Source organism: Passer montanus, unplaced genomic scaffold (genome assembly GCF_014805655.1).
Source record: "Passer montanus isolate IOZ18808 unplaced genomic scaffold, ASM1480565v1 scaffold100, whole genome shotgun sequence".
NCBI lineage: Eukaryota > Metazoa > Chordata > Aves > Passeriformes > Passeridae > Passer > Passer montanus.
In genome coordinates, this window is record NW_024356506.1 from 43,805 (window position 1) to 65,881 (window position 22,077).

At 53.4% G+C, this 22,077-nt stretch overlaps 2 protein-coding genes across 5 annotated transcripts; one reads left to right on the top strand and one right to left on the bottom strand.

Moving 5' to 3' along the window:
• Nucleotides 1–1,770: 1,770 nt before the first annotated feature.
• Nucleotides 1,771–9,682, top strand: NAPRT (nicotinate phosphoribosyltransferase). 3 transcript variants are annotated; one of them, XR_005628050.1, is made up of 14 exons: nt 1,772–1,987; nt 3,114–3,241; nt 4,104–4,186; nt 4,619–4,749; nt 4,827–4,942; nt 5,761–5,954; nt 6,120–6,260; nt 6,399–6,483; nt 6,588–6,668; nt 8,119–8,221; nt 8,301–8,458; nt 8,635–8,742; nt 8,860–9,449; nt 9,539–9,682. XR_005628050.1 is itself a non-coding variant. In XM_039714136.1 (13 exons), the coding sequence occupies exons 1-13, from the start codon at nt 1,801–1,803 to the stop codon at nt 8,917–8,919; spliced, it is 1,530 nt and encodes a 509-aa protein (XP_039570070.1). In that variant the 5' UTR covers nt 1,771–1,800; the 3' UTR covers nt 8,920–9,682. The 3 variants fall into 3 exon arrangements, 2 of the variants coding, with proteins under 2 accessions (XP_039570070.1, XP_039570057.1); XM_039714136.1 differs by having other exon boundaries at nt 1,771–1,987; nt 3,114–3,196; nt 8,860–9,682; XM_039714123.1 differs by having other exon boundaries at nt 8,860–9,682.
• A 261-nt stretch (nt 9,683–9,943) lies between these two features.
• On the bottom strand, nt 9,944–22,006 carry LOC120504497 (ubiquitin carboxyl-terminal hydrolase CYLD-like). 2 transcript variants are annotated; one of them, XM_039714015.1, is made up of 15 exons: nt 21,936–22,006; nt 19,668–20,134; nt 19,298–19,585; nt 19,026–19,095; nt 18,161–18,381; nt 17,429–17,582; nt 16,971–17,109; nt 16,248–16,358; nt 15,768–15,859; nt 14,885–14,951; nt 13,753–13,882; nt 13,419–13,527; nt 13,152–13,270; nt 12,359–12,563; nt 9,944–11,633 (listed from the first exon to the last, which is right to left on the bottom strand). In XM_039714015.1, the coding sequence occupies exons 2-15, from the start codon at nt 20,121–20,123 to the stop codon at nt 11,449–11,451; spliced, it is 2,346 nt and encodes a 781-aa protein (XP_039569949.1). In that variant the 5' UTR covers nt 20,124–20,134; nt 21,936–22,006; the 3' UTR covers nt 9,944–11,448. The 2 variants fall into 2 exon arrangements, with proteins under 2 accessions (XP_039569949.1, XP_039569956.1); XM_039714022.1 differs by lacking the exon at nt 21,936–22,006 and adding an exon at nt 21,750–21,903.
• Nucleotides 22,007–22,077: the final 71 nt, after the last annotated feature.

Here is a 22,077-nt window from a genome sequence, read left to right on the forward strand (position 1 = left end):
CCTCTTTCCTTGCCCAGGTCGCTTTAGCCCAGGTGACATTCCTGAGCGTGGCCTGGCATGGGGACAGGTGACATTTCTGACTTTGGGAACACGAGGTCTGTCCCAGTGCCAGAGTCCAAGGTCTGGGGCCACCAAGGGACGCTGGAAGCTCCATTGGACTGTGCTTTGAGGGGACAAGTGACATTCCTGACTTTGGGAACACGAGGTCTGTCCCAGTGCCAGAGTCCAAGGGCCACCCAGAGCCACGGGAAGCTCCATGGGATTGTGCTGCAAGCCTGTCCCTTGTCCTGCTGGGGCAGTCACTTGACATGTGACACGTGTCCCTCGCAGGGTCCTGCCACCCCCAGAGCACTGCTAGCAGTGTCCCTTGTCCCCTGTGCTGCCATCCTCAGTCCCTGCTGGTCCAGGCAGTGCCACTTGTTCCTTCTGTGTCCCCCACGGGCCACCATCCCTGTGCCGTGTCCTCCATGTGCTGCCATCCCCCGTGCCCAGTGTCCCGCCTCTGTCACCATCCCGGTGTCACCCATGTGTTGCGATCCCTGTCCCGTGTCCCCTGTGTGCTGCCATCCCCGTGTCCCCCTTGTGCTGCCATCCCTGCTGCCCTGTCCCTGTTGTCCCCCATGTCCCACTGCCCCTGTATCTATCCTCTGCTGCTATCCCGGTGTCCCCACCATGCTGCCATCCCTGTGCCACATCTGCTGTGCGCTGCCACCCCGCGTGTCCAGCTGTGACCAACTCTGTCCCGTGTCCCCCTTGTGCTGCCATCCCTGCTGCTGTGCCCCCGTGTCACCAGCCCTGCCCCGTGTCCCCTTGTGCTGCCCCCCCTATGTCCCCTCTGCTGTGCGCTGCCACCCCGCGTGTCCAGCTGTGACCAGCCCTGCCCCGTGTCCCCCTTGTGCTGCCGTCCCCGTGTCCCTCTTGTGCTGCCATCCCCGCTGCTCTGTGTCCCCGTGTCACCAGCCCTGTCCTGTGTCCCCTTGTGCTGCCATCCCCGTGTCCCTCTCGTGCTGCCATCCCTGTGCCACATGTCCACTGTGTGCTCCCACCCCGCCTGTCCAGCTGTGACCAACCCTGTCCCGTGTCCCTCTTGTGCTGCCATCCCCGCTGCTCTGTGTCCCCGTGTCACCAGCCCTGTTCCGTGTCCCCCTTGTGCTGCCATCCCCACTGCCCCCCGTCCCCATGTCGCCAACCCTGTCCTGTGTCCCCTTGTGCTGCCATCCCCGTGTCCCTCTCGTGCTGCCATCCCTGTGCCACATGTCCGCTGTGCGCTGCCACCCTGCGTGTCCAGCTGTGACCAACTCTGTCCCGTGTCCCCTTTGTGCTGCCATCCCCGCGTCCTGTGTCGCCAACCCTGTCCCATGTCCCCTTGTGCTGCCATCCCTGCTGCCTCGAGTCCCCATGTCCCCCTTGTGCTGCGATCCCCGCGTCCTGTGTCACCAACCCTGTCCCGTGTCCCCCCGTGTGCTGCCATCCCTGCTGCTCTGTGTCCCCCTGTCACCAACCCTGCCCTGTGTCCCCCTTGTGCTGGCCATCCCCGCTGCCCCGCGTCCTGTGTCACTGACCCTGTCCCGTGTCCCCTTGTGCTGCCATCCCCGCCGCCCCCTGTCCCCGTGTCGCCGTCCCCGCGTCCCCGTGTCTCCAGCCCTGTCCCGTGTCGCCAGCCCTGTCCCCGTGTCGCCGTGTCTCCAGCCCTGTCCCGTGTCGCCGTTCCCGCGTGCCCCCACCCCGCCCTTCCGTATCCCTCCTATTCCCCCGCTCCTCCCCGTGTCCCCACCCCTGTCCCCTCGTCCCCGCCCCGCCATGGCGCCGCTGGCGGACCTGTACCAGGTGTCCATGGCCTACGGGCACTGGCGGGCCGGGCGACACCGCGCCCCGGCCGCCGCCGAACTCTTCTTCCGCCGCCCTCCCTTCCGCGGCTCCTTCGCGCTCGGCGCCGGCCTGGCCGAGGGGCTGCGGGGGCTCCGAGCCTTCCGCTTCTCCGCTGCCGGTGCGTGGTGACAGCGGGGGACACGGCGGGGACAGAGAGGCAACGTTGTAGGGAGGAGCGGTGGGCGAGGGGGCGGCGTCCCAGTGGGATTTTGGGGGATAGGGAGCAGCTCCAGAGGGCAGGGCGGGACGGGGGAGAGGATGAGGAAGGGACGGGAGAGGGTTAAGGGGGAGGGAGGGGGAACAACTCAGGGGGACAGGATGGGACAGTGGGGAGGATGAGGAAGGGACGGGAGAGGGGTAAGGGGAAGGGAGGAGGAGAAACAACTCAAAGGGATAGTGGGGACAGGATGGGACAGTGGGGAGGATGAGGAAGGGACGGGAGAGAGTTAAAGCGGGAGGGAAGAGTAGAAACAACTCGAGGGGACGGGAGAGGATGAGGAAGGGACGGGAGAGGGTTAAGGGGGAGGGAGGAGGAAGAACAACTCGAGGGGACAGGGGGGAGGATGAGGAAGGGACGGGAGGAGCGGTGGAGGGAGAGGGAGAAGGGAACCTTCCCAGGGAGGTTTTGGAGCAGCTCCAGGGGACAGGAGGGGAAAGGGCAGAGGATGAGGAAGGGATAGCGGGGAGGGTGGGAGGGACGCGGGGGAAGGAGGGAAATTCCCCCCGGAGGAGGATGGGGAGCAACTCAGGGAGAGAGAGATGGGACAGCATCCAGAGGGACTTAAGGGGGGCAGAGACATTTCTCAGAGCGATCTGGGGATGGGGAACCCCCCCAGGGGGATTTGGGGAGGACGGGAATCCCTCAAGAGGACTTGATGGGGACAGGAACATCACTCAGAGGGACTTGGGGGACAGGGGAACCCCCCTGGGGGACTGTAGGGGATCAGGACAACTCATAAAGGGACAGGGACATCTCTCAGAGGAACTTAGGGGACAGGGAGACCCTTCAGGGGACACAGGGCAGGAATGGACACAAAGAGCCCCGAGGGAAACTTTGGGGAGGACACTGGGACACCCTCCAGAGATGTCCCTCGGAGGGGACATGGGCCACCCCACGCTGTCACACTCCGTGCTGGGGGTGCTGTCACCCTCCTGCTGTCACTCACCTGTCCAGGGGAGGCTCGGTGTCCCCCCCACCTCCCCGTGTGCCCCTCGTCCCTGGTGTCACCGCGCTGTCCCCGCAGACGTCGCGTACCTGCGCTCCGTCCTGCCCAGCACCATCGACGACGCCTTCTTCGACTACCTGGCCACCCTGGATGCCTCCGAGGTGACCGTCACCGCCATTCCCGAGGGCTCCGTCATCTTCGCCAGGGTGGGACCCCCCTCCATCTTCTTTCCTGACCATCCCATCTCTCCCGGCTTCCGGATCTCCCTTTTTCCTTGAGCCTGGGATCCCTGGAACTCCAATGCTGCTTTTCCCAGTGCCCCCCTTTTCCCTGACCCTGGGACTATGAACCCCCCATCTTGGCCATCCTCGTGTCCCCACCCTGTGACTTTGGTTGTGCTAGAGGGTCCCAGGATGTGGAAGAGATGAGAATCAAAACTCCATGTTTCAGAAGGCTGATTTATTATATTATAATATTATATTATATTATATTATATGAAAATGCTATACTAAAACTATACTAAATAGAGAAAAAGGATCCATCAGAAGCAGGAAAAGAAAGAAAGGAATGATAATAAAATCTTGTGACTGCTCACAGCCTTGACACCGGTGGCTGTCATTGGTCATCAACTAAAAACAATTTCACACGCTGGGTAAACAATTCTCCAAATCACATTCCAAAGCAGCAAAAAGGGGAGAAGCTGAAGCTTCCCAGCTTCTCAGGAGAAAAGATCCTGGCAAAAGGATTTTTCATAAAATGTGACATTGTGACCCCCTTTTCCTTCACACTGGGAACCCCTGGAACCCCTTTCCTGGGCACAGGGACAATCTGGACCCTCATTCCTGGGCAATAGGATCCCCCTGCACCCCCTTCCCTGGCACTGAAATCCTCTTGTACCCCCTTTTCCTTCACCAATATCCCCCTGCAACCTCTTTCCTGACCATCCCACCTCTCCCAGGCCTAGTCCTTCCCTTTTCCTTGGCTCTGGCATCCCCTGGACCCCCATTCCTGCCTTTCCCAGCTCCTCCCTGCTCCAGGGGGACCGGGATGTCACTGCTGTTCCCACAGGTGCCGTTCCTGCAGGTGAAGGGGCCGCTCCTGGTGGTGCAGCTGCTGGAGACCACCTTGCTGTGCCTGATCAACTACGCCAGGTATTTTGTCATGGGGATGATCCCAAAGCCCCTGGAAGACGGAGGGGAGCAGGGAAGGGAGTGCAGCACCCCTAAATCTACAGGGACACCCCAGTTCTGGGGGTGCCATGACCCCACAAGTCCCCTACTGTGATTTAACTGCTGGAATTCTGCCAGTTGAATTGGAGGGTGTCCCAGTGTCCCCCTAAGTTTTCCTGAGGGCTTCCCATGTCCAGCCCACCCTGTGGTCCCTCAGGTTCTCCTGAGAGATGTCCTGCTCCTCCACAGGTCACCTTTAGGATCTCCCTGTCCCCCCACCTTGATCAACCCCACCACATCCCTGTCCACCGAATCCCGCGGTGATCCCTGCCTCATCCAAGCAGGGAGAGTCCCAGAGCCCCTTTCCCTTCGGCTGTGCTGGCTCTGCGTGACCTGTCCCCTTTTGTCCTCCAGCCTGGTGGCCACCAACGCTGCCAGATTCCGTCTGCTCGCTGGCCCGGACGTGAAGCTGATAGAGATGGGGCTCCGCCGCGCGCAGGGGCCGGACGGAGCCCTCTCGGCCTCCAAATATTCCTACATTGGGGGTGAGTGCCACCCCACAGCGCCCGGTGCCACCACGGCCCTGCCATCACCTGGGTGTCCCCCCTGTCCCTCCTCGCAGGCTTCGACTGCACCAGCAACATCCTGGCGGGAAAACTCTACGGAATTCCCGTGCGCGGCACCATCGCCCACTCCTTCATCATGTCCTTCAGGTGCCTGGAGGAGGTGCAGCCACGGGTGAGCAGGGCCATGGATGGGATTGGAATGGGAATGGGAATGGGAATGGGATGGGAATGGGGATGGGGATGGGATGGGAATGGAGATGAATATTGGATGGGTGTGGGATGAGGATAAGGTTGGGAGTGCAGGTGGGGATATAGGGATCTCATGGGGTTGGGGGTGTAGAGGGGGATAGGAATGGAGATGGGAATGGGTTGGGATTGAGTGGGGTTGGGATGTGGATGAAAATGGGATGGGGATGTGATTGGGATGGGGTTTGTACGGAGTTATAGGGATGGGAGGAGATGGGATAGGGATGTGATGGGAATTGGGGTAAAGCTGGATGGAGATAGGAATGAGAATGTGGATAGGGGTGGGAATGGGATGTGGGATGAGATAGGGGCGGGATAGGGATGGGAATGCAGACAGGGATTTGAGTAGGATGGAGGGGGAATGGAACACTCCACCTGTTCCCACACTCCTGGCACCCTGGATGATGCCATGGCTGTGCAAATCCCATTTCCCACACTCCTGGCACCTTGGATGGTGCCGTGGCTGTGCAAATCCCATGTTCCCACTCTTCTGGCATCTTGGATGATGCCATGGCTGTGCAAATCCCATATTCCCACACTCCTGGCATCTTGGATGATGCCATGGCTGTGCAAATCCCATATTCCCACACTCCTGGCACCTTGGATGGGGCCGTGGCTGTGCAAATCCCATTTCCCACCCTCCTGGCACCTTGGATGGGGCCGTGGCTGTGCAAATCCCATGTTCCCACACTCCTGGCACCTTGGATGGTGCCGTGGTGTACAAATCCCGTGTTCTCCTGGCAGGAGCTGCCGCCTCGGGCCGGAGGAGATCCCGTGGATCTGGCAGGCCTGGCTGTGTCCTGGCTGCAGCGGGTTTGTGACCTGCTCCAGACCCCTCCCAGCAAGGCCAACCAGGGCGAGCTGGCCGCCTTCGTGTCCTACGCCGTCACCTTCCCATGTGACTTCCAGGGATTGCTGGACACCTATTGTGTCAGGAGGTGAGGGCACCAGGACTCGGCCACCGTGGCACAGGGGATGGATGTGTCCCTCCTCGCTGGTGGCCTAAAGAAGGAATGTTGGCCGATGCAGGGCTTGGAAATAATGCTGGATCCACCCTGGATCCGTTTTCCACTTGTCTTTAATGCTTTCCCTGCCCATGCCAGGAGTGGTTTGCCCAATTTCTGTGCCGTGGCCTTGGCACTGCACCAGCTGGGATACCAGGCCATCGGAGTGCGCCTGGACAGTGGGGACCTGGCCCAGCAATCCAAGGAAATCCGGGGAGTGTTCCAAGCCTGCGGAGCTCAGTGAGTCCCACGCCAGCTCTGGGGTGGATGCCACTGATCCCTGTCATCCTCACCTGCACCAAGCCCCTCATCCTGCCAGGATTTGGGAGCCCTCATGGCTCTGGGTCCATGGATCCTCCCAAATCCTGCTCCTTGCAGCTTCCAGGTGCCCTGGTTTGGGACCATCCCTATCGCTGTCAGCAACGACATCAGCGAGCAGAGCCTGGAGGAGTTCAGGAGGGAGGTGAGGAGGGATGGGATGTCACCTGGGCGGTGCTGGGATGTCACCTGGGCTGTCCCTGGTGCTGGCAGGGCGGGGATGTTGATGGTCTCTGCCTTCTCTGTCAGGGGAGCGAGATCGACATGATCGGCATCGGGACCAACCTGGTGACGTGTCCCCTGCAGCCATCCCTGGGCTGTGTCTACAAGGTAAAGGTGGCAGCCTAAATCCCAAATATCCCAGTCCTCCCTGAACCATTGCCAGGTGGTCCACGCCTGCTCCATGGCCATCCAGCCCCTCTGGAGTCACAGAGTCACCAAAGAATTTGCCTTGGAAGGGATTTTTGAAGGTCTTCCACCACCACAGGCAGGGACACCTTCCACTATCCCAGGTTGCTCCAAGCCCCATCCAACCTGGCCTGGGACACATTCACGGATGGGGCAGCCACAGCTTCTCTGGGAATTCCATTCCAGCTCCTCACCACCCTCACAGAGTGGAATTCCTTCCCAGTATCCTATCCAACCCTGGAAGGTTGCATTTTGGAAGTGGGAAGCAATTCCCTGTGTCCTGTCCCTCCATCCCTCGTCCCAAATCCCTCTCCAGCTCTCCTGGAGCCTCTTCAGGCACTGGAAGGGGCTCTGAGGTCTCCCTGGAGCCTTCTCCAGGCTGGACATTCCCAGCTTTCCCAGCCTGGCTGCAGAGCAGAGGGACTCCAGCTCTTGGAGCATTTCCATGGCCTCCTCTGGATCTGCTCCAGCATTTCCACATCCTCCTGATGCTGGACCCCAGGGCTGGAGCAGCTCTGCAGGTGGGGTCTCACCTGAGAGGGTCAGAATTCCCCCCTCTCCTGCTGCCCACGCTGTGGGATCAGCCCAGGACATAGGGAAGTTCCAGGTGCCAGCGTTGGGTCATGGCAAATTCTTTTCCCACCAGAATCCCCAATTTCTCCACAGGCAGGAGGCCCAACTTTGGGTTTGTTTTAGGGTTTTTTGGTCTTTTTTCAGCTGATTTGCATCAGTTGCCTCCCCAGAGGGGTCACAGGTTCCCTTCTGTGGGAATCTATGGGATTAGAGGATTTTAGGAAAGCTGGGAAAAAGAAAGGCCTCAGAGACAGTAAGGATAGTGAAATGCTAAAGCAGCAGAAAAGAGATATCAGCAGTAGCGAAGACATGAGAAATAGAACAATAAAGCTATGTAGTTTGGCTTTCTAAGTTGCAAAAAGGTATATTTGAAAGACTGTGTTGTATGAACCTGTCCAATCATTTGGAATCCATTCACAAAAGCATACAAAAACTGAAATATTTGACAATTGGGTGTTTTAGTAATGATGTTGATAGTAATCCCCTGCATACTTCAGTGTGTGCGACGGATGATGAACAAAACAGTCAAAGAAGCTTTTGTCATACAAGAGAGAGAAATAGGAAGTAGAAGCACAGAGAGTGTTGGAAATCTCACAGAAACTATCTTATAATATGTTGCAACATTAAGTTTCCTCGGCCTTCTGTCTGGATAGCGAGCTGCTCGCATCGATCCATTGCCATAGCCATGTAATGAGACTGATGCTTCTTAATTAAATAACTCACGATGCTACTCAGGTGTGGTCCCGTTCCGTTCGTGTCTGTATATAAACTGCCGGTGTCACCTTCCCTTCTCCCACAGCTGGTGGAGGTCAATGGCTCCCCGTGCCTGAAGCTGACGGAGGATGAGGAGAAGATGACAATCCCGGGCATGAAGGCAATCTACCGGCTCTATGATGCTGCTGGTGAGTCTGGAGACCCTTCCCAGAGTCCTGGGGGAATCCTCTGCTCCGTAACTCTCTCCCCGATGTCCTCCTGGCACAGGTCACCCCTTCATGGACCTCATGGCCCTGGAAGAGGAGCCGTCGCCCAGCGCGGGGCAGGAGCTGGGGATCCGTGTCCTGGGGCGGCTCGAGGAGACCACCAAGGTCATTCCCACCACCGTGGAGCCCCTCCACCGCACCTACTTCAGGGATGGCCAGGTCAGGGGTGGTCCCAATCTCCTGGGAGATCTCCTTTTCCACGCTGGGGGATGGATCAAGGGCAGCGGTGGCTTCTGAGACGCGCCAACAACTCTGGTGCCAACCTGGTTTTGGGATTGGTGCTGGGGTGGCGGCTTCCCACATGGATCTTCCCACGTGGATCTCCATCCTTGCAGGTGTGTGAGCCCCTGCCCAGCCTGCCCGAGGTGAGGACCCACGCCCAGGCGTCCCTCAGCCTGCTCAGCCCCGCTCACCGCCGGCTCCACGAGCCGCAGCCCTACCCGGTATGTCCAGCACTTCCCACATCCCACCAGCACACGCCTGGGAACGCCACTGGATTCGGTGGCCTGAGCAAAGCCACCACGGAGCTGCTCCCTGACCCCTCTTGTTGCCATTCCCAGGTGGCCGTGACGGAAAGGCTGCACCAGCTCTTCCTGGAGCTACGCCAAGGCAGCCTCTGAGGGGGGCCCTGCTCATCCCCAGCTCCTGCTCCGCTCTTTTTCGGGAAGCCCAGGTGCCTCGTTAGGAATTAACGGCTCTAATTTAGACTCTGCCTCGGGTGCTAACCCGAGAAACCTGCAGGAACTTGGGGTCCCAGTAGGGAAGATGGGAACACAGGGATGGGGAAGGCAGAGCTGTCCCTGCATCACCTGGAAGTGACAGTCCTGTGCCAAGCTTGGTGGCCCTGCCATCCCTGTGCCTTCCTTGGTGGCCCTGCCAGCCCTGTGCCTTATCTTGGTGGCCCTGCCACTCCTGTGTCCAACTTGGTCGCCCTGCCAGCCCTGGAGCTCCTTGGTGGCACCGAAACAAAGTCTGGAGTGCCACCACAAGGGTGACATGGGACAACCCATGGCAGACACTCTTTGCTTTGGCAATTCCAAGCTTCATCTCTGTGGCCACATTCCAACTCTTTCCATTCTGGCCAAATTCCCTGGGATGTGGAAGCTGGCTCCAGGGTTGATCCCAGCTCCAGGGTTGATCCCGGCTCCAGGTTTGATCCTGGCTACAGGTTTGATCCCAGCTCCAGGATGATCCCGGCTCCAGGATTGATCCTGGCTCCAGGTTTGATCCCAGCTCCAGGGTTGATCCCGGCTCCAGGATGATCCCAGCTCCAGGTTGCCACCTGCACTCTCTAACCCCTGTTCCCAAAGGAAACGTGGCTCTAACCCACACTGAGCTTCAGACTAAGCAAACAATTTAAAATAAAGGCCTTTTCCCACCGTGGCTCTGACCCTAATTCCAGTGAAAAACCCTTTGGAGCTCCATTGGGAATGGGAAGGTGAGAGGGAAATCCCCAGGGATCAAACCTGTGGCTTTGCTGTCCATTCTTCCCTCCATGGTTTGGATCTTAGCAGAAATTACAGGGAAGAAAACAATTAAGAGTTTAACAAAGCATGGCCTGATGGTGTTGGATTTCTGGGAATTCCAACAGCACTGCATCCCATTTTAAGACAGGAAAAAAAACAAACTCCAGGAAATCCAGGATCAGTTTGCTAAAAATTAGATTTTTTTTTTTTTAAGCAAAGCACCAAAGATAAGGAGTCCATTGTACCTGAGTAGAGATTTTCCTGAGTTTTTGGGAGAGGAGGAATGAAGAACAAGGAGAGTGACCTGTGCCAACATTTGTCACCCTCACGGAGAGGATGCAATTCCTGATGTTTAGGAACCATTTTGGTGGGCAGAGAAGCTCCTGGGTGTCTCTGCACTTTCTCCTCAGGTATTTATGGATACTGAGGAGATTTCCTCAGCCTTTTCTTCTCCAGGCTGGGCAATTCCAGCCCCCTCAGCCTCTCCTCATAGGAGATACTCCAGTCCCTTCATCATCTCTCTGGTTTTTCCTTGGATTTGGGGAGCTCCAAAGTGGACCCAGTGTTCCAGGTGTGACCTATCAGAGAATCCCTCCAGGACCTACTGGCAACACTTGGAATACCAGAAAGATCCCAAACCACACATCCCAATCCATCAGGACCTATCCAAAGCTCCAGGCTTTGTTAAAATTATTCCACTCTGCATTAAAGAGCGGGGGGGAAAAAGCAGGAACAGGGTTAAACCTGCACATCTGGGACTCCTGGATGCTTTCCTTGAGGTTTTTGTGGGATTTGGGCATCCCACTGACTCAACTTCATAGCAGGGAACCCCCAAGTTTACAAATTTATTTAACTGAAGGAACACCAGTTCCCACCCAAACCCTAAACCCTCCAGATTAAAATCCCAGAGTGCTCTTTGTTTTTTTTTTTTTTTTTTTTTTTTTTTTCTATTTTTGCCCTTGGAATTCTGGTATTTGACCCCAGAACTTGGAAGTGGATGCAAAGATAGGACAGAAAGTGCTAAAAGTGAGGGTGTAACACTGAATCCTGTGCAGATTTTGCCAGAAAGAGGAAGCAGCAGGAGCCCAGATGTTGCTCCTCTGCTCCCATCCTCCTTCCAGTTTTGTTCTTGGAAAAATATCTACTTTTAAAGCATAGCTTCAGCTCAGGATATCCATGACTGGAAATAAAGGATGGTGGGTAAAAGTGCCAGTTAGTGCTGGATAAGGGAAGTGCAGGGAATTGAGGAACACAGGTGAGGAAAACCAATCCTGACCTGATTTTCCTCACTGCACAAATCCAGGTGAGGGTGTTTTAGGAAAAGTTGTGGTTTCTTGGTAAAGCTGTGGATAATTCCTTGTTTTTTGATTTCTGCTGGTCCCCAGCTTTGGAGGGAATCAGGGAAACAAGGATGTGGGGATGCTCCAGAGTACCCAGAGAGGGAGAATTGTGGAATGTGGGGAATAAGAATGAACTTGAGCATCAATAATTCCAAGTCCAGCTGTGCCCAAGGACCAACAACCACTAGATAAAGCCAGGATTTAACAAACCCAGCCTGACTTGGATAATTTGACACCAAGAGAGGCGAGAAGAGGGGAGAAGAACACCCAGACTTGGCTGCTTCCACCTCCTGGGATGATCCAGGCTCCCGTTCCTGACGTTGCTCCGTGCCATGGGATGGTGTCACTTGTACAGTGCCATTTTCCTGCTCTGGTACAGGTACATGTAGGCATCACAAAAGAGGCGTTTGGCCACCCCATCCATGTCCCTGGGCTGCTCCAGGGCCAGCACAGCCAGGGGCAAGTCCAGGTATTTGGCAACTTCTGGGCACAGCGTCACCGTGGGAATGTTGAAGCCGTTTTCGCCACCTGAGGTTTGGAAAGGAGGGGAGAAATCCCAAACCAGATCCCAAAGGGATGGGTTCCTACAGCTCCAGCAGATCCCAGCACACTCGAGAGTCACGCAGAGCCTCAGCTGGGAGATGTGGAGGCCAAAAGCACTGGAAGAGGCTGGATGAGGGGATATCATCCAAGCTAAAGGGGCTGCTGGAGAGCTGGAGAAGGATTTTGGATAAGATATGGAGGGACAGGACACAGGGAATGGCTTCCCACTGCCAGAGGGCAGGGATGGATGGGACATTGGGAAGGAATTCTTCCTTGGGAGGGTGGTGAGGGGCTGGAATGGAATTTCCAGAGGAGCTGTGGCTGCCCCATCCCTGGAATTGTCCAAGTCCAGGCTGGATGAGGCTTGGAGCAACTTGGGATAGTGGAAGGTGCCCGTGGCAGGGGTTGGAACTGGATGAGTTTTAAGATCCCTTCCAACCCAAACCATTCCATGATTCAGTGATAAAAGCACAGCGGGGAAGGACAGGAGAAGCCATCTGTGCCCACAAGCTAGGATAGGATCCCAAATCCCTTGCCTGACCATAACCAGAAGCTGGAACCACCTGTTAAAAAACCCCTTGGGAATCCAATTAAAGGAAATCCAAATCCAGAAAAAACCTAAACAGGGGAACTTGAGAGGAAAAGGTGGGCTGAGCAGGCCCAGGCAGCTTCCCAGATGCCATTCCCAGATGCCATTCCCAGTCCCTCACCGTGCCGGTCGGCCATGCTGTCGAAGAACATCCAGTGCTCGCTGCCAGGGCCGTATTTCACGAAGGACACGTAGTGACTGGTCTCGATGCAGAGCACTGCAAACAGCTCCAGCTTCTCCCGTGGCACCTGCTGGCAGCCCTGGAATTCCTCTGGAATGTGCAGCCTCCTGGGTTTGTGCGCTCTGCGGCTTCGGTGGGAGTGAACCTGGGGAGAGGGGACAGGGTGGCGTTGGCAGAAGTGGCCCTGGCCAGACAGGAAGGGCAGATTCCCAGTTTATTCCCTGCTGATATTATTCCCAAGCTCCCTGCTTGCCTGGGAATGGTGTTGTGGGAACAGCCTGGCAGCAGGAAATGGGAGCTTGCCACCCTGCAAGAGGCAGAAACTGTGGAAATGCTCATGGAGAAGGAGCAGGGAGGGATCAGCACTCAGTTCCTGCAGGATTACGCCTTATTTTTTGGAACAGGTTGTCCAGGGAAGCTGTGGATGTCCCATCCCTGGAATGGTCCAAGGCCAGGTAGGACAGAGCTTGGAGCAACCTGGGATACTGAGCAGCATCCAGGGGGTGGAACTGGAATGAGCTTCAAGGTCCTTTCCAATCCAAGTTTTTCCATGATTCCATTATTATTTAGGCTCTGTGTAAGCAGAGGGCTCACAACCTCTGGCTCCTGGTGGGAATGACCCTCAGGAAAGGGCTGAGCAGCTGCAGGAACAGCCAGGAAAATGTGGGGATTTTGGCAGGGTTCATCCCTCTGACAGCTCCCAAGGTGGGTTTTGGGAATAGCCATGGAATACCTGTCTGGAGCAGGAGCTGCAGAACTGCTTCAGGCCCGTGGCTGCGAACACTTTGTCCTTGAAACACTCCGAGCATTCCAGAGTGGCAACATCCCCACACAGGCAGCATTCCCTGGGACCTGCCAGGGAAACAGAGCTCAGAGGGAGTGTCTCCTCCAGATCCCACCTAAAATCCAGCTTGTCCTGCCAAAACTGAGACTCAGGGAAGAAGAATCACACCCCAGAGAGCCCAGAGCTGGTTGCTCACAGCCCGTCATCATCACTCACTGTCCAGCAGCAGATCTGTTATATCCAGCTCCAAGGAAGGGATGATTTTGCTGAACATTTTATATTCCTTCCCAAAACGTGGCATTTGGATAATGAAGCAAGATGGGATCTGGGGAAAAAAAAAAAAAAAAGGAAAGGAGTCACCCTGCCAAAATCTGCCAAATCCCAGAGATTTTTTTTGCTGTCATTATTCACAGGACAAAAGGGAAACAGGGAAAGCAGAGGCCTTTTACTAAGTCATGCCTGGATTCAGTGTTGGATATAAAACATCCAAGGCCCCACAGGTATTTTGGGAAGCAAGAAAAGCAGGAAAGCAGAAGGAAACTGGACTCACCTCCACCAGCTTCAGATCTGAGGACAGGAAGGAGCGTTCCACCAACTGCTGCACGTCGGGAACCACCAAATCCTCCTGTTTGTCCATAAATATCTGGTAGCAGTAACATTCCTGCTCCTGGCCTCCTGACCTGCAAGGAGAGCTCATGGGATTGGGGATGTGGTGACACAAAAATTGGAATTTCCCAAAGTTTGTCCTGGGAGGGCTCCTGGGCTCAAGGCACTGAGGGTGGTTTGGTGCAACACAAAGCCATTTTTCCACCCAAAAATACCAAATTCATGCCAGGGGAGCAGTAGATAAGTAGGGATTTTGGCCTCATTATCCCTTTGAAGCAGCACATCCTGTAAGCAAAATTCCATTTCCCCTCATTATAAATCTAAAATATAATTTAGCATTAGTAGATTTAGTATTTAAATTGACAAACGGATGCTTCGATGAAGGATTAATTAAAAAACGCACCCAAAAAGCCAAACTCAAGGTGAGTTGTGTGCAGAACTCCCAGAATCCCTAAAGAAAGCAGGGAAAGGATTTCCTTGGGATGACCCCGTGCAGGGGAGCTGCAGCACAGAGTCCTCTTTGTGCTCAGCCTTTCCCAGCACTCCACGATCCACAAAGGAGCACAGAAATCCAACAATTCCCTTTCTGTGCTCACAAACAGCACAGTTATTTTTGGCTTCCTCCAGCCTCTCATCCTCTTTGTAGAGTCCCCAAAAAACTGGGACTGCATCCACGGGCTGCCTGTTTTGAGAGGCTGTGGGAGCTGAGCCAGCTTGGCAGCCTGGACACATCCCAAATTCATCCAAAGGCTGTTGGATACTGCTGGATCTGCTCCAAAGTCAGACATCACCTTTCTCAAACCCCTTCTCACTCTCCCTGAGGATGGCACAAGGGTTTTATCCCGATTTTCTGAAGGCAGCACCCTCCAGGGAGGGCTGAGAAGTGTCTCTGCCCAGATGGCAAGATCACAATGAGCAGGATCAGAGTCTGTTCCTAAGGAGCTGCGGAAAACTCGGAGCTGTGATTCCAAAAAACTTTGGTGGGAAAGGGACGAGTGACCCCCAGCCACTCAGGGATTCTGAGGTGGAAAATCAATGAGCCCTGGGAATTGTATCCATCAGCTATGGAAACTTACTGGAGTTTCAATAGTGGCTCAATTCCCAGGATCTGCTGCATTATGAGATTGAGGAACTCCTCAGGATCTGGAAAGTGAGAGGAAAGGATGGATCAGACCATGCCAGGAACTGCCTTGTCCCATTGCATCCAAAACCTCCCAGGTAAACCTGAGCCAGCATTCCAGGGGCCTGGAATTTCCTCTTCAGGTTAGGGTATAATTGGGATAATGGCTGAGAGCACATGGTTAAGGCAAAAATCCCAAAGGGAACACGGAAAATGCCAAGCAGCCTTCAGAGACTGCACTTCCATGGAATTCTAGGGTGGTTTGGGTGGGAAACGACCTTCAAGATCATGGAATTACAGCTGTTGGCATGGGCAGGGACACCTTCCACTGTGCCAGGTTGCTCCAAGCCTCACCCAACACGACCTTCAAGATCATGGAATTACAGCTGTTGGCATGGGCAGGGACACCTTCCACTGTGCCAGGTTGCTCCAAGCCTCACAGAACATGGACAATTCCAGGAATAGGGCAGCCACAGCTCCTCTGGGAATTCCATTCAGCTCCTCACTACCCTGACAGGGAAGAATTCCTTCCCAGTATTCCATCTATCCCTGCTCTCTGGCAGTGGGAAGCCATTCCCTGTGTCCTGTCCCTCCATATCTTGTCCAAAATCTTTCTCCAGCTCACCTGGAGCCCCTTTAGGCACTGGAAGGGGCTCTGAGGGTACAGAGAGAGATTTAAAAGCTGAAAGAATTTTACAAGTGAATTTTTACACCAATTAACATCGGCACCTAATTAAAGCACATTCCTGGGAGAAGCACAAAGGGAATTTGCCACCTGGTGCCTGGACGAGGCAAACCACAGGGAAGCAGCTGGGGAAAGGCCCCAGGGAGCTCCTCACCTTTCTCAGCGTTGGTGAAGCTGGAGCACTGGCCCTTGTCCGTGAGCTGCTCCCGCAGGTGCATCACACTGCTGGCCCTGACAAAGCCAGTCCTGGGAACAACAACCAGCTGCAGGTGAGGGAAATCATGGAATGGCTGGCCTTGGAAGGGATCTTCATCCAGTTCAACCCCCTGCCATGGGCCACCAACCACACCAGGTTGCTCCAAGCCCCATCCAACCCGGCTTGGGGCCCTTCCAGGGATGGGGCAGCCACAGCTTCTCTGGGAATTCCATTCCAGCCCCTCACCACCCTCACATGGAAAATTCCTTTCCAATATCCCATCTCAATCCATGCTCTGTCAGTTTAAAACCATTCCTCCTTGTCCTGAACACCTTTGGATGTGGCTGCCAGGTTTCCCTCAGTGCCAGGTGCCACCTTTAGGGCAGCAGGGAAGGGACGAAGGCAAATGGGACAAATTCCAGCATTCCCTACACTCACCTACGGAGGGGATTGACAATCTCATCCCGCAGAATTCCCTGGACATTCCTGTCACACAGTGGGAAGGGCATGAAGAGCATGGAGTCCAGCACGGAGGTACAGGAGAAGAGGCTGTGGGAAGAGTGGGATGGGTTTGAGTTTGAGGGCTTGGAAGCAACAGCTGGAACCAAAATGTGGTGGCTGGTGACAGTCAATGGTTTTGATGCCCAACAATCCATGCATGGAATTACGGGGAGGTGAGGGAAGCACATCTGCACAGTGAGGCACATCTGGAACAATGAACACTGGGATAAAGCAAGGGAACAGCTCAGGGAGAAGGAAATTCCTACTTTGCAGCCAAAACTGCTCAGGGAAGGGCACCACTGAGCCTTTTCCTCTCCAAGCAGGGAAGTTGGGACCTCCTGGGTGGGTTCTTTGGAATGACTCCAGCCAGAACTTCCAGGGACAGAGTCAGCACAGTCCAAATCCAGAAAATTACGAGCTCTCAGCACCCTGAATGACAGACACAGGGGTACAGGGGGTCTTCAGGGCTGGAAAAACCTGCTGCATTTGGGAAGGAGATCCAAAAGCACCATGGAGGTTGCATCTCCATAGAGTTACTTGCTCTACACCAGGTAAACTTCCAGCCACCTTGAAAATCCAGGGAAATCCTGCAATTTGGGGCTTAGCTTAATTAAAAAGCCACTCATTTAAGGAGCCTGCACCCCGCAAGCAGGTCCTTACCTGAAGAGAGCTGCATCCATGTAGCAGGAATTACAATGGCCTTGGATGCCCTTCATTCGCCCTTGGAGAACACAGACTGCTGCCTCATTCCTGAGGGGAGGAAAACTCTCTGGACACTCTGGAAGAACTTCTTGTCCTCCTGCAAGAAAAGGAATTGCCTTCACCTTCTCATCTGGGTGAACTCTGCCCTTCCCTAATGCCTCAAAACTCTCAGACCTAAGGTGGCTTCTCAATCCAGCTTTTCATAAACCACAATATTTCAGACTTGAGGGATATCCCCTAAGGAATCATTTAGGTTGGAAAAGACCTCTAGGACTGAGTTAATCCAGCCAAAGATGTGGTGTGGGATAAACACCAAAAAACAATACTTGAAGGAAGGGAAAAAACGTTGTCCACGGGGTTTTTTCCATATCCTTTTCCCATCCTTTCCCTGTTTTCCTGCTTCCCAGACGACTCACTGTAATCCCCGAGGGACAGGCCAGAGCTGGGAAAGCTCTGGAAGCGCGCGTCGGGCTGGCAGGAATTCAGCCTCACGAAGAGGCCGCGCTTCGGGGCGCAGTGGAAGTAGGATTTGCCCAGCCACTCTCCAGCTGTGACCCCCTTGTCTTCATCCTGGGAAAACAGCACCAGAGACGAGCCCGAGAGCGGGATTCATGGAATTACGGGTGGAAAAGAGGTCTGAGATCCAGTCTAGCTATGCAGTGCTGCCGAGGCCACCGTGATCGTGTCCCCAAGTGTCACATCCACAGGGATGGGGACCTCACCCCTGCCCTGGGCAGCTGTGCTAGGGCTGGATAACCCCATCCATAGTCACATCCACAGGGATGGGGACCTCACCCCTGCCCTGGGCAGCTGTGCTAGGGCTGGACAGCCCCATCCATAAAGGAATTTTGCCAATATCCAACCTAAACGCCCACTGGAGCAGTTTGAGGCTGCTTCCTGTCGTTCTGTCCCTTGTTCCCTGTGAGCAGAGCCCAATTCCCACCTGGCCCCACCCTCCTGTTAGGGAATTGTAGGGATCCAGAAGGTTCTCCCTGAGCCTCCATTTCTCCAGGATGAGCCCTCCCAGCTGCTCCAGACTCTTCCCAGCTCCTCAATATCTTTTACCTGGGGATCCCAAAATTCCACCCTCCACATTCAGCCACGGCCACCAGCCCCTCCCAGGTCCTTTCCCAACTTTCCAGCCTCACCAGTTCAACTCCAGCCATTTTGTCCTTGATTTGGGGCAGGTAGCCCAACCAGCGGATGATTCCTGAAACCTGATTCCCCTTGTCCAAGGTAATCTGGACCATGGAATTCACTTCCAGGGGTGAATTCCCTCCTTCCCCCTCCTCGCTGCTCTCGCTGATCTCTTGTTTCATTTGGTTTGGTTTTCCAAAGTCCATGCTGGAGTTGAACGTTGGGAAAAAACCTGATGGGCAACACAAAACATCAGGAGAGCTGGGGATTGGATCCTCTGGATCTAATTCCAGGTCTATTTTGGAAATTCCAGGCTACACACACACGCAGGAAATTGAGAACCAGGGACACAAGGTGTAATTCCCAGTGTGTCCAAGCTGGTCTGACAGGAGGAGAGGGAATGATCCTGCTCCTTGTTTCCCTGCTCAAAGCTTCACATTCCAACCTCTGGCTGGCCCTGGAGCTAATCCAGCCCTTCCCAAGCTATTGAAATGGCAGCAGGGGGGTTATTTCCTAATTTTTTCTACCAATTCCTTGTCTTGTCCAACAATTCCCACCATTGCTGCTGGCACCTGAGCCTTTCCCACCAGGATGAAGCTTCTGCTCCATCTTTTAGAGCTGAATTAAAGAGTTTTTAACCAGTGGTGCCTCTTCCCTGAGGGAATTCTCTGCTACCGTCAGCCTCTCCTTCCTGACAAATGGGATTCAGCTTTAGCTTTGTGTGGAAGTTGAGATTTTTCCATAAATCCCAGTCCATTAGGACAAGCTTTTATTGGGTTTTATTGGGATTTCAGCTCCTCAGTACCTGCAGAGAGGGAATAAATTCCAAACTCCCCCAGAACAGGATCAGGAGAGACACATCCAAAGATCACCTACTTTGCAAGCTCTCCTTCACAACAGAATCCATGGGGATTTCCCTGAAAATGTCAGTCGTTCCTTCTTCTTCCTGAAAGGAGTGAAAAATCCATCAGCTAGGGAAAAACCCATCAGTTAAACATTGGAATATAAAGGATTTTTTTTAAACAAAGTTTGCACGGAATCTCACATCCCTTTTGGATATTCCTTCTACTTCTCTTTCACGTCCAACCATAATGTGATTTTTTTTTTCTTTAAAATCCCAAAAAACCCCATGGAAAAACTGCTCTTACCGGGCAAACCTTCACAAACCACTGGCTCCCTTCCCTGTAAACTGCCATGGCAATTCCTTTGGTGGGGATCTCATCCACAAAGAAACTGACGGCGTGTCCCACCTTCACGGGAACCTCCTCCTCCTCCGTGTCCTGTTTTCCCGGCTTTTGCTTCCCATAATCGTTGCCTGATGTGGGAATAAACTGGATTTTGCTGAAGGGCAGGAAGATCCCACAGTTCCTCTTGCACTTGAAGTACTCGGTGCCGTGGTAGGACCCGTCGCTTCTCCCTCTGTTTTCCCCCTCTCCCTGAAAACACGCCAGGAAGGGATGTCACACACAGAAATTCCACGGAAAAAACGAGGAATTCTCTGCTTTGGGTCCCCCTTACCTGCAATTCCACCCCGAAAAACACCGGAGTCAGCGCAGCCAAGCTGGGCTTGTAGATGCTCCCGATGTAGCGCACGATTCCCGGGAAAAACTCCCTGTCCACCTCCACCATGACACTTTGACCCGGCACGGCTCGGAGAGCTCCTTCCAGGCTCAGCCTCTCCAGGAAAAAATCCAAGCGCTCGCTGTGGCTCCCGATGGCCAGCAGGAATCCAGCAGCTTCCTGGCGCACGGGCTGCAGGATTTCCAGGTTGATGGTGACCGTGGAGCTGTCGTCCAGCATGACAACCTTCAGGAAGCAAGCTGGAGGCCCATCCTGGGAGAAATTCCTTAGGTAGCTCCTCTCGCTGCAGAAGCACAAGTTCCCAGCTTGGAAGTATTTGTTTCCGTAGGCACAGTCCTCTGTCAGGATGTAGAAACAATTCCTGTCTGCTGCCAGAGGAGGGAGGTTGGACATGGCAGATTCCCCTGGGGTTGGGAGAGTCACAGCAATGGAGATTTGTGAGTGTTGGCGAAGAATTCCCGAAGGATCCGGGGCTTGGAAGAGGTTTGGGGCCCGGCCCCGCGCTCAAAGCCTCGCCCAGGTGAGTTTGAGTGCCTCCCAAAGCTTCCCTGCTCCCTTTTTCCAGGTGTTTAATCACCCTCAAGTGGTGACTCAAAATTCCATCTAACCCGGTTTCCCACGTTCCTGCTCATCCCTCTTCCCTCACTGTGCTTCCATGGGAAAAGCCCGGCTCTGACTTCTCCACTAAACCCTCCCAGGATGAGATTTCACCAAAAAAAAAACCCAAAAACATGGAATGGTTTGGGTTGGGAGGATCATTAAAGATCATCTCATTCCACAACATTTTCCCTATCCCAGGTTGATCCAAGCTCCGTCCAGCAACACCTGGAATAATTCCAGGGATGGAGAGGCTGCTCCAGCTGGTCCAACCTGTTCTGACACCATCCAGCTTCATTAAATTCCGTGTTTTCTTTCCTTACTCCCAGGAATGAGGCAAAGGATCAATCCTGCCTTTTAAAATTCCTTGGAAAAGGGATTCCTGCTCCTACATCTCATGAATATTCATGAATATTTTGAATATTCATTCAGAACATATGGAAATCACCCCTTGAGGTACTAAAGATCTGCAGCTTTCCTAGCAAATATTTATTTATTATATAATTTATATTAAAAGAAACACAAGTATTTGGAATCAGGAATGTACTTTGGTGGGGTTTTTTTTAGTTGAATTCTGACAAGTGAAAATTCTTGTAGTTAAAATTCCAGTAGGTTAATCTGACTGGTGGGATTCCAGTTAAATCCACATTCTAATATTTAAATTCCAGTAGTAATTAAAATCCAGTCACTGAATTCAACTTTTTTATCCTCTCCTATTTTCTCCTTTGATGATTCCATGGAAAATCAGGATCCAAAAGCTTTTGTTTCAGCATGAAGGGTGAATAAAAAAAATTCTAAATAAACCATTTTCCTCACTAAAAGCCCAAAATAAATTGCTTTTTCTCATTCAATTCCCAATAATAATTAAATTAAACAAAACCCCAAGAGTAAATTTTCTTGTACAAATACCCAAGAATAAATTTTCCTCATCAAGCCCATTTTCCTCATGAAAGCTCCAGAATAAACCACTTAAATAAAGTTTTCCTCATAAAAAGCAAAAAATAAATACAATTTTTATCACAAAACCCGCAAGACCAAACAACTTTCCTCATCAAAAAGCAAGGATAAACATTTTATCCATCAAACCCCAAGAATAAACCATTTTCCTCATCAAAACCCTCCAAGAATAATCAATTTCCTCATAAAAACCCCACAAATAAACAATTTTCTTCTAAAAAGCCAAAAATGAGCTGTTTTTCTCAAGAAAAACACAAAAATAAACTACTTTCTTCATAAAAAAGTATGAATAAATCATGTTCCTCATTTTCAAAAAAACAAAACTAATTTATTTTACTCATCAAAACTCCGGAACAGACCCTTTTTCTCATTAAAATAATAGAGTATAAACAATTTTATCCGCCAAACCCCAAGAATAAACAGCTTTCCTCACAAAAACAAACAAGAATGAACTAATTTCCTCACCAAATCCGCCAAATAAACCATTTTCCTCGCGGAAACACAGCAATAAACCCTCCTCCTCATCCAACCCAAGTGCAACGCGGGTATTTAAACCAAAATATTCCCAATTTTCTCCGATTTCTGGGAATAAATCCCTGTTCCCAGAGCCCTCAGCGGGGTTTGGGCTCGACCCCTCCCCCCTCCCCTCACCGTCTCCGCCGCCGCTCCGGCCCCGGCACTTCCGCGTCCGAGCGCGCGCGCGGCCCGCCAGCCAATGGCGAGCGGCAGGGAGAGGCGGAAGACCAATAGGAGTGAAGGGGCGGAATAATAACGAGGGGGAGGGGGCGTGTCG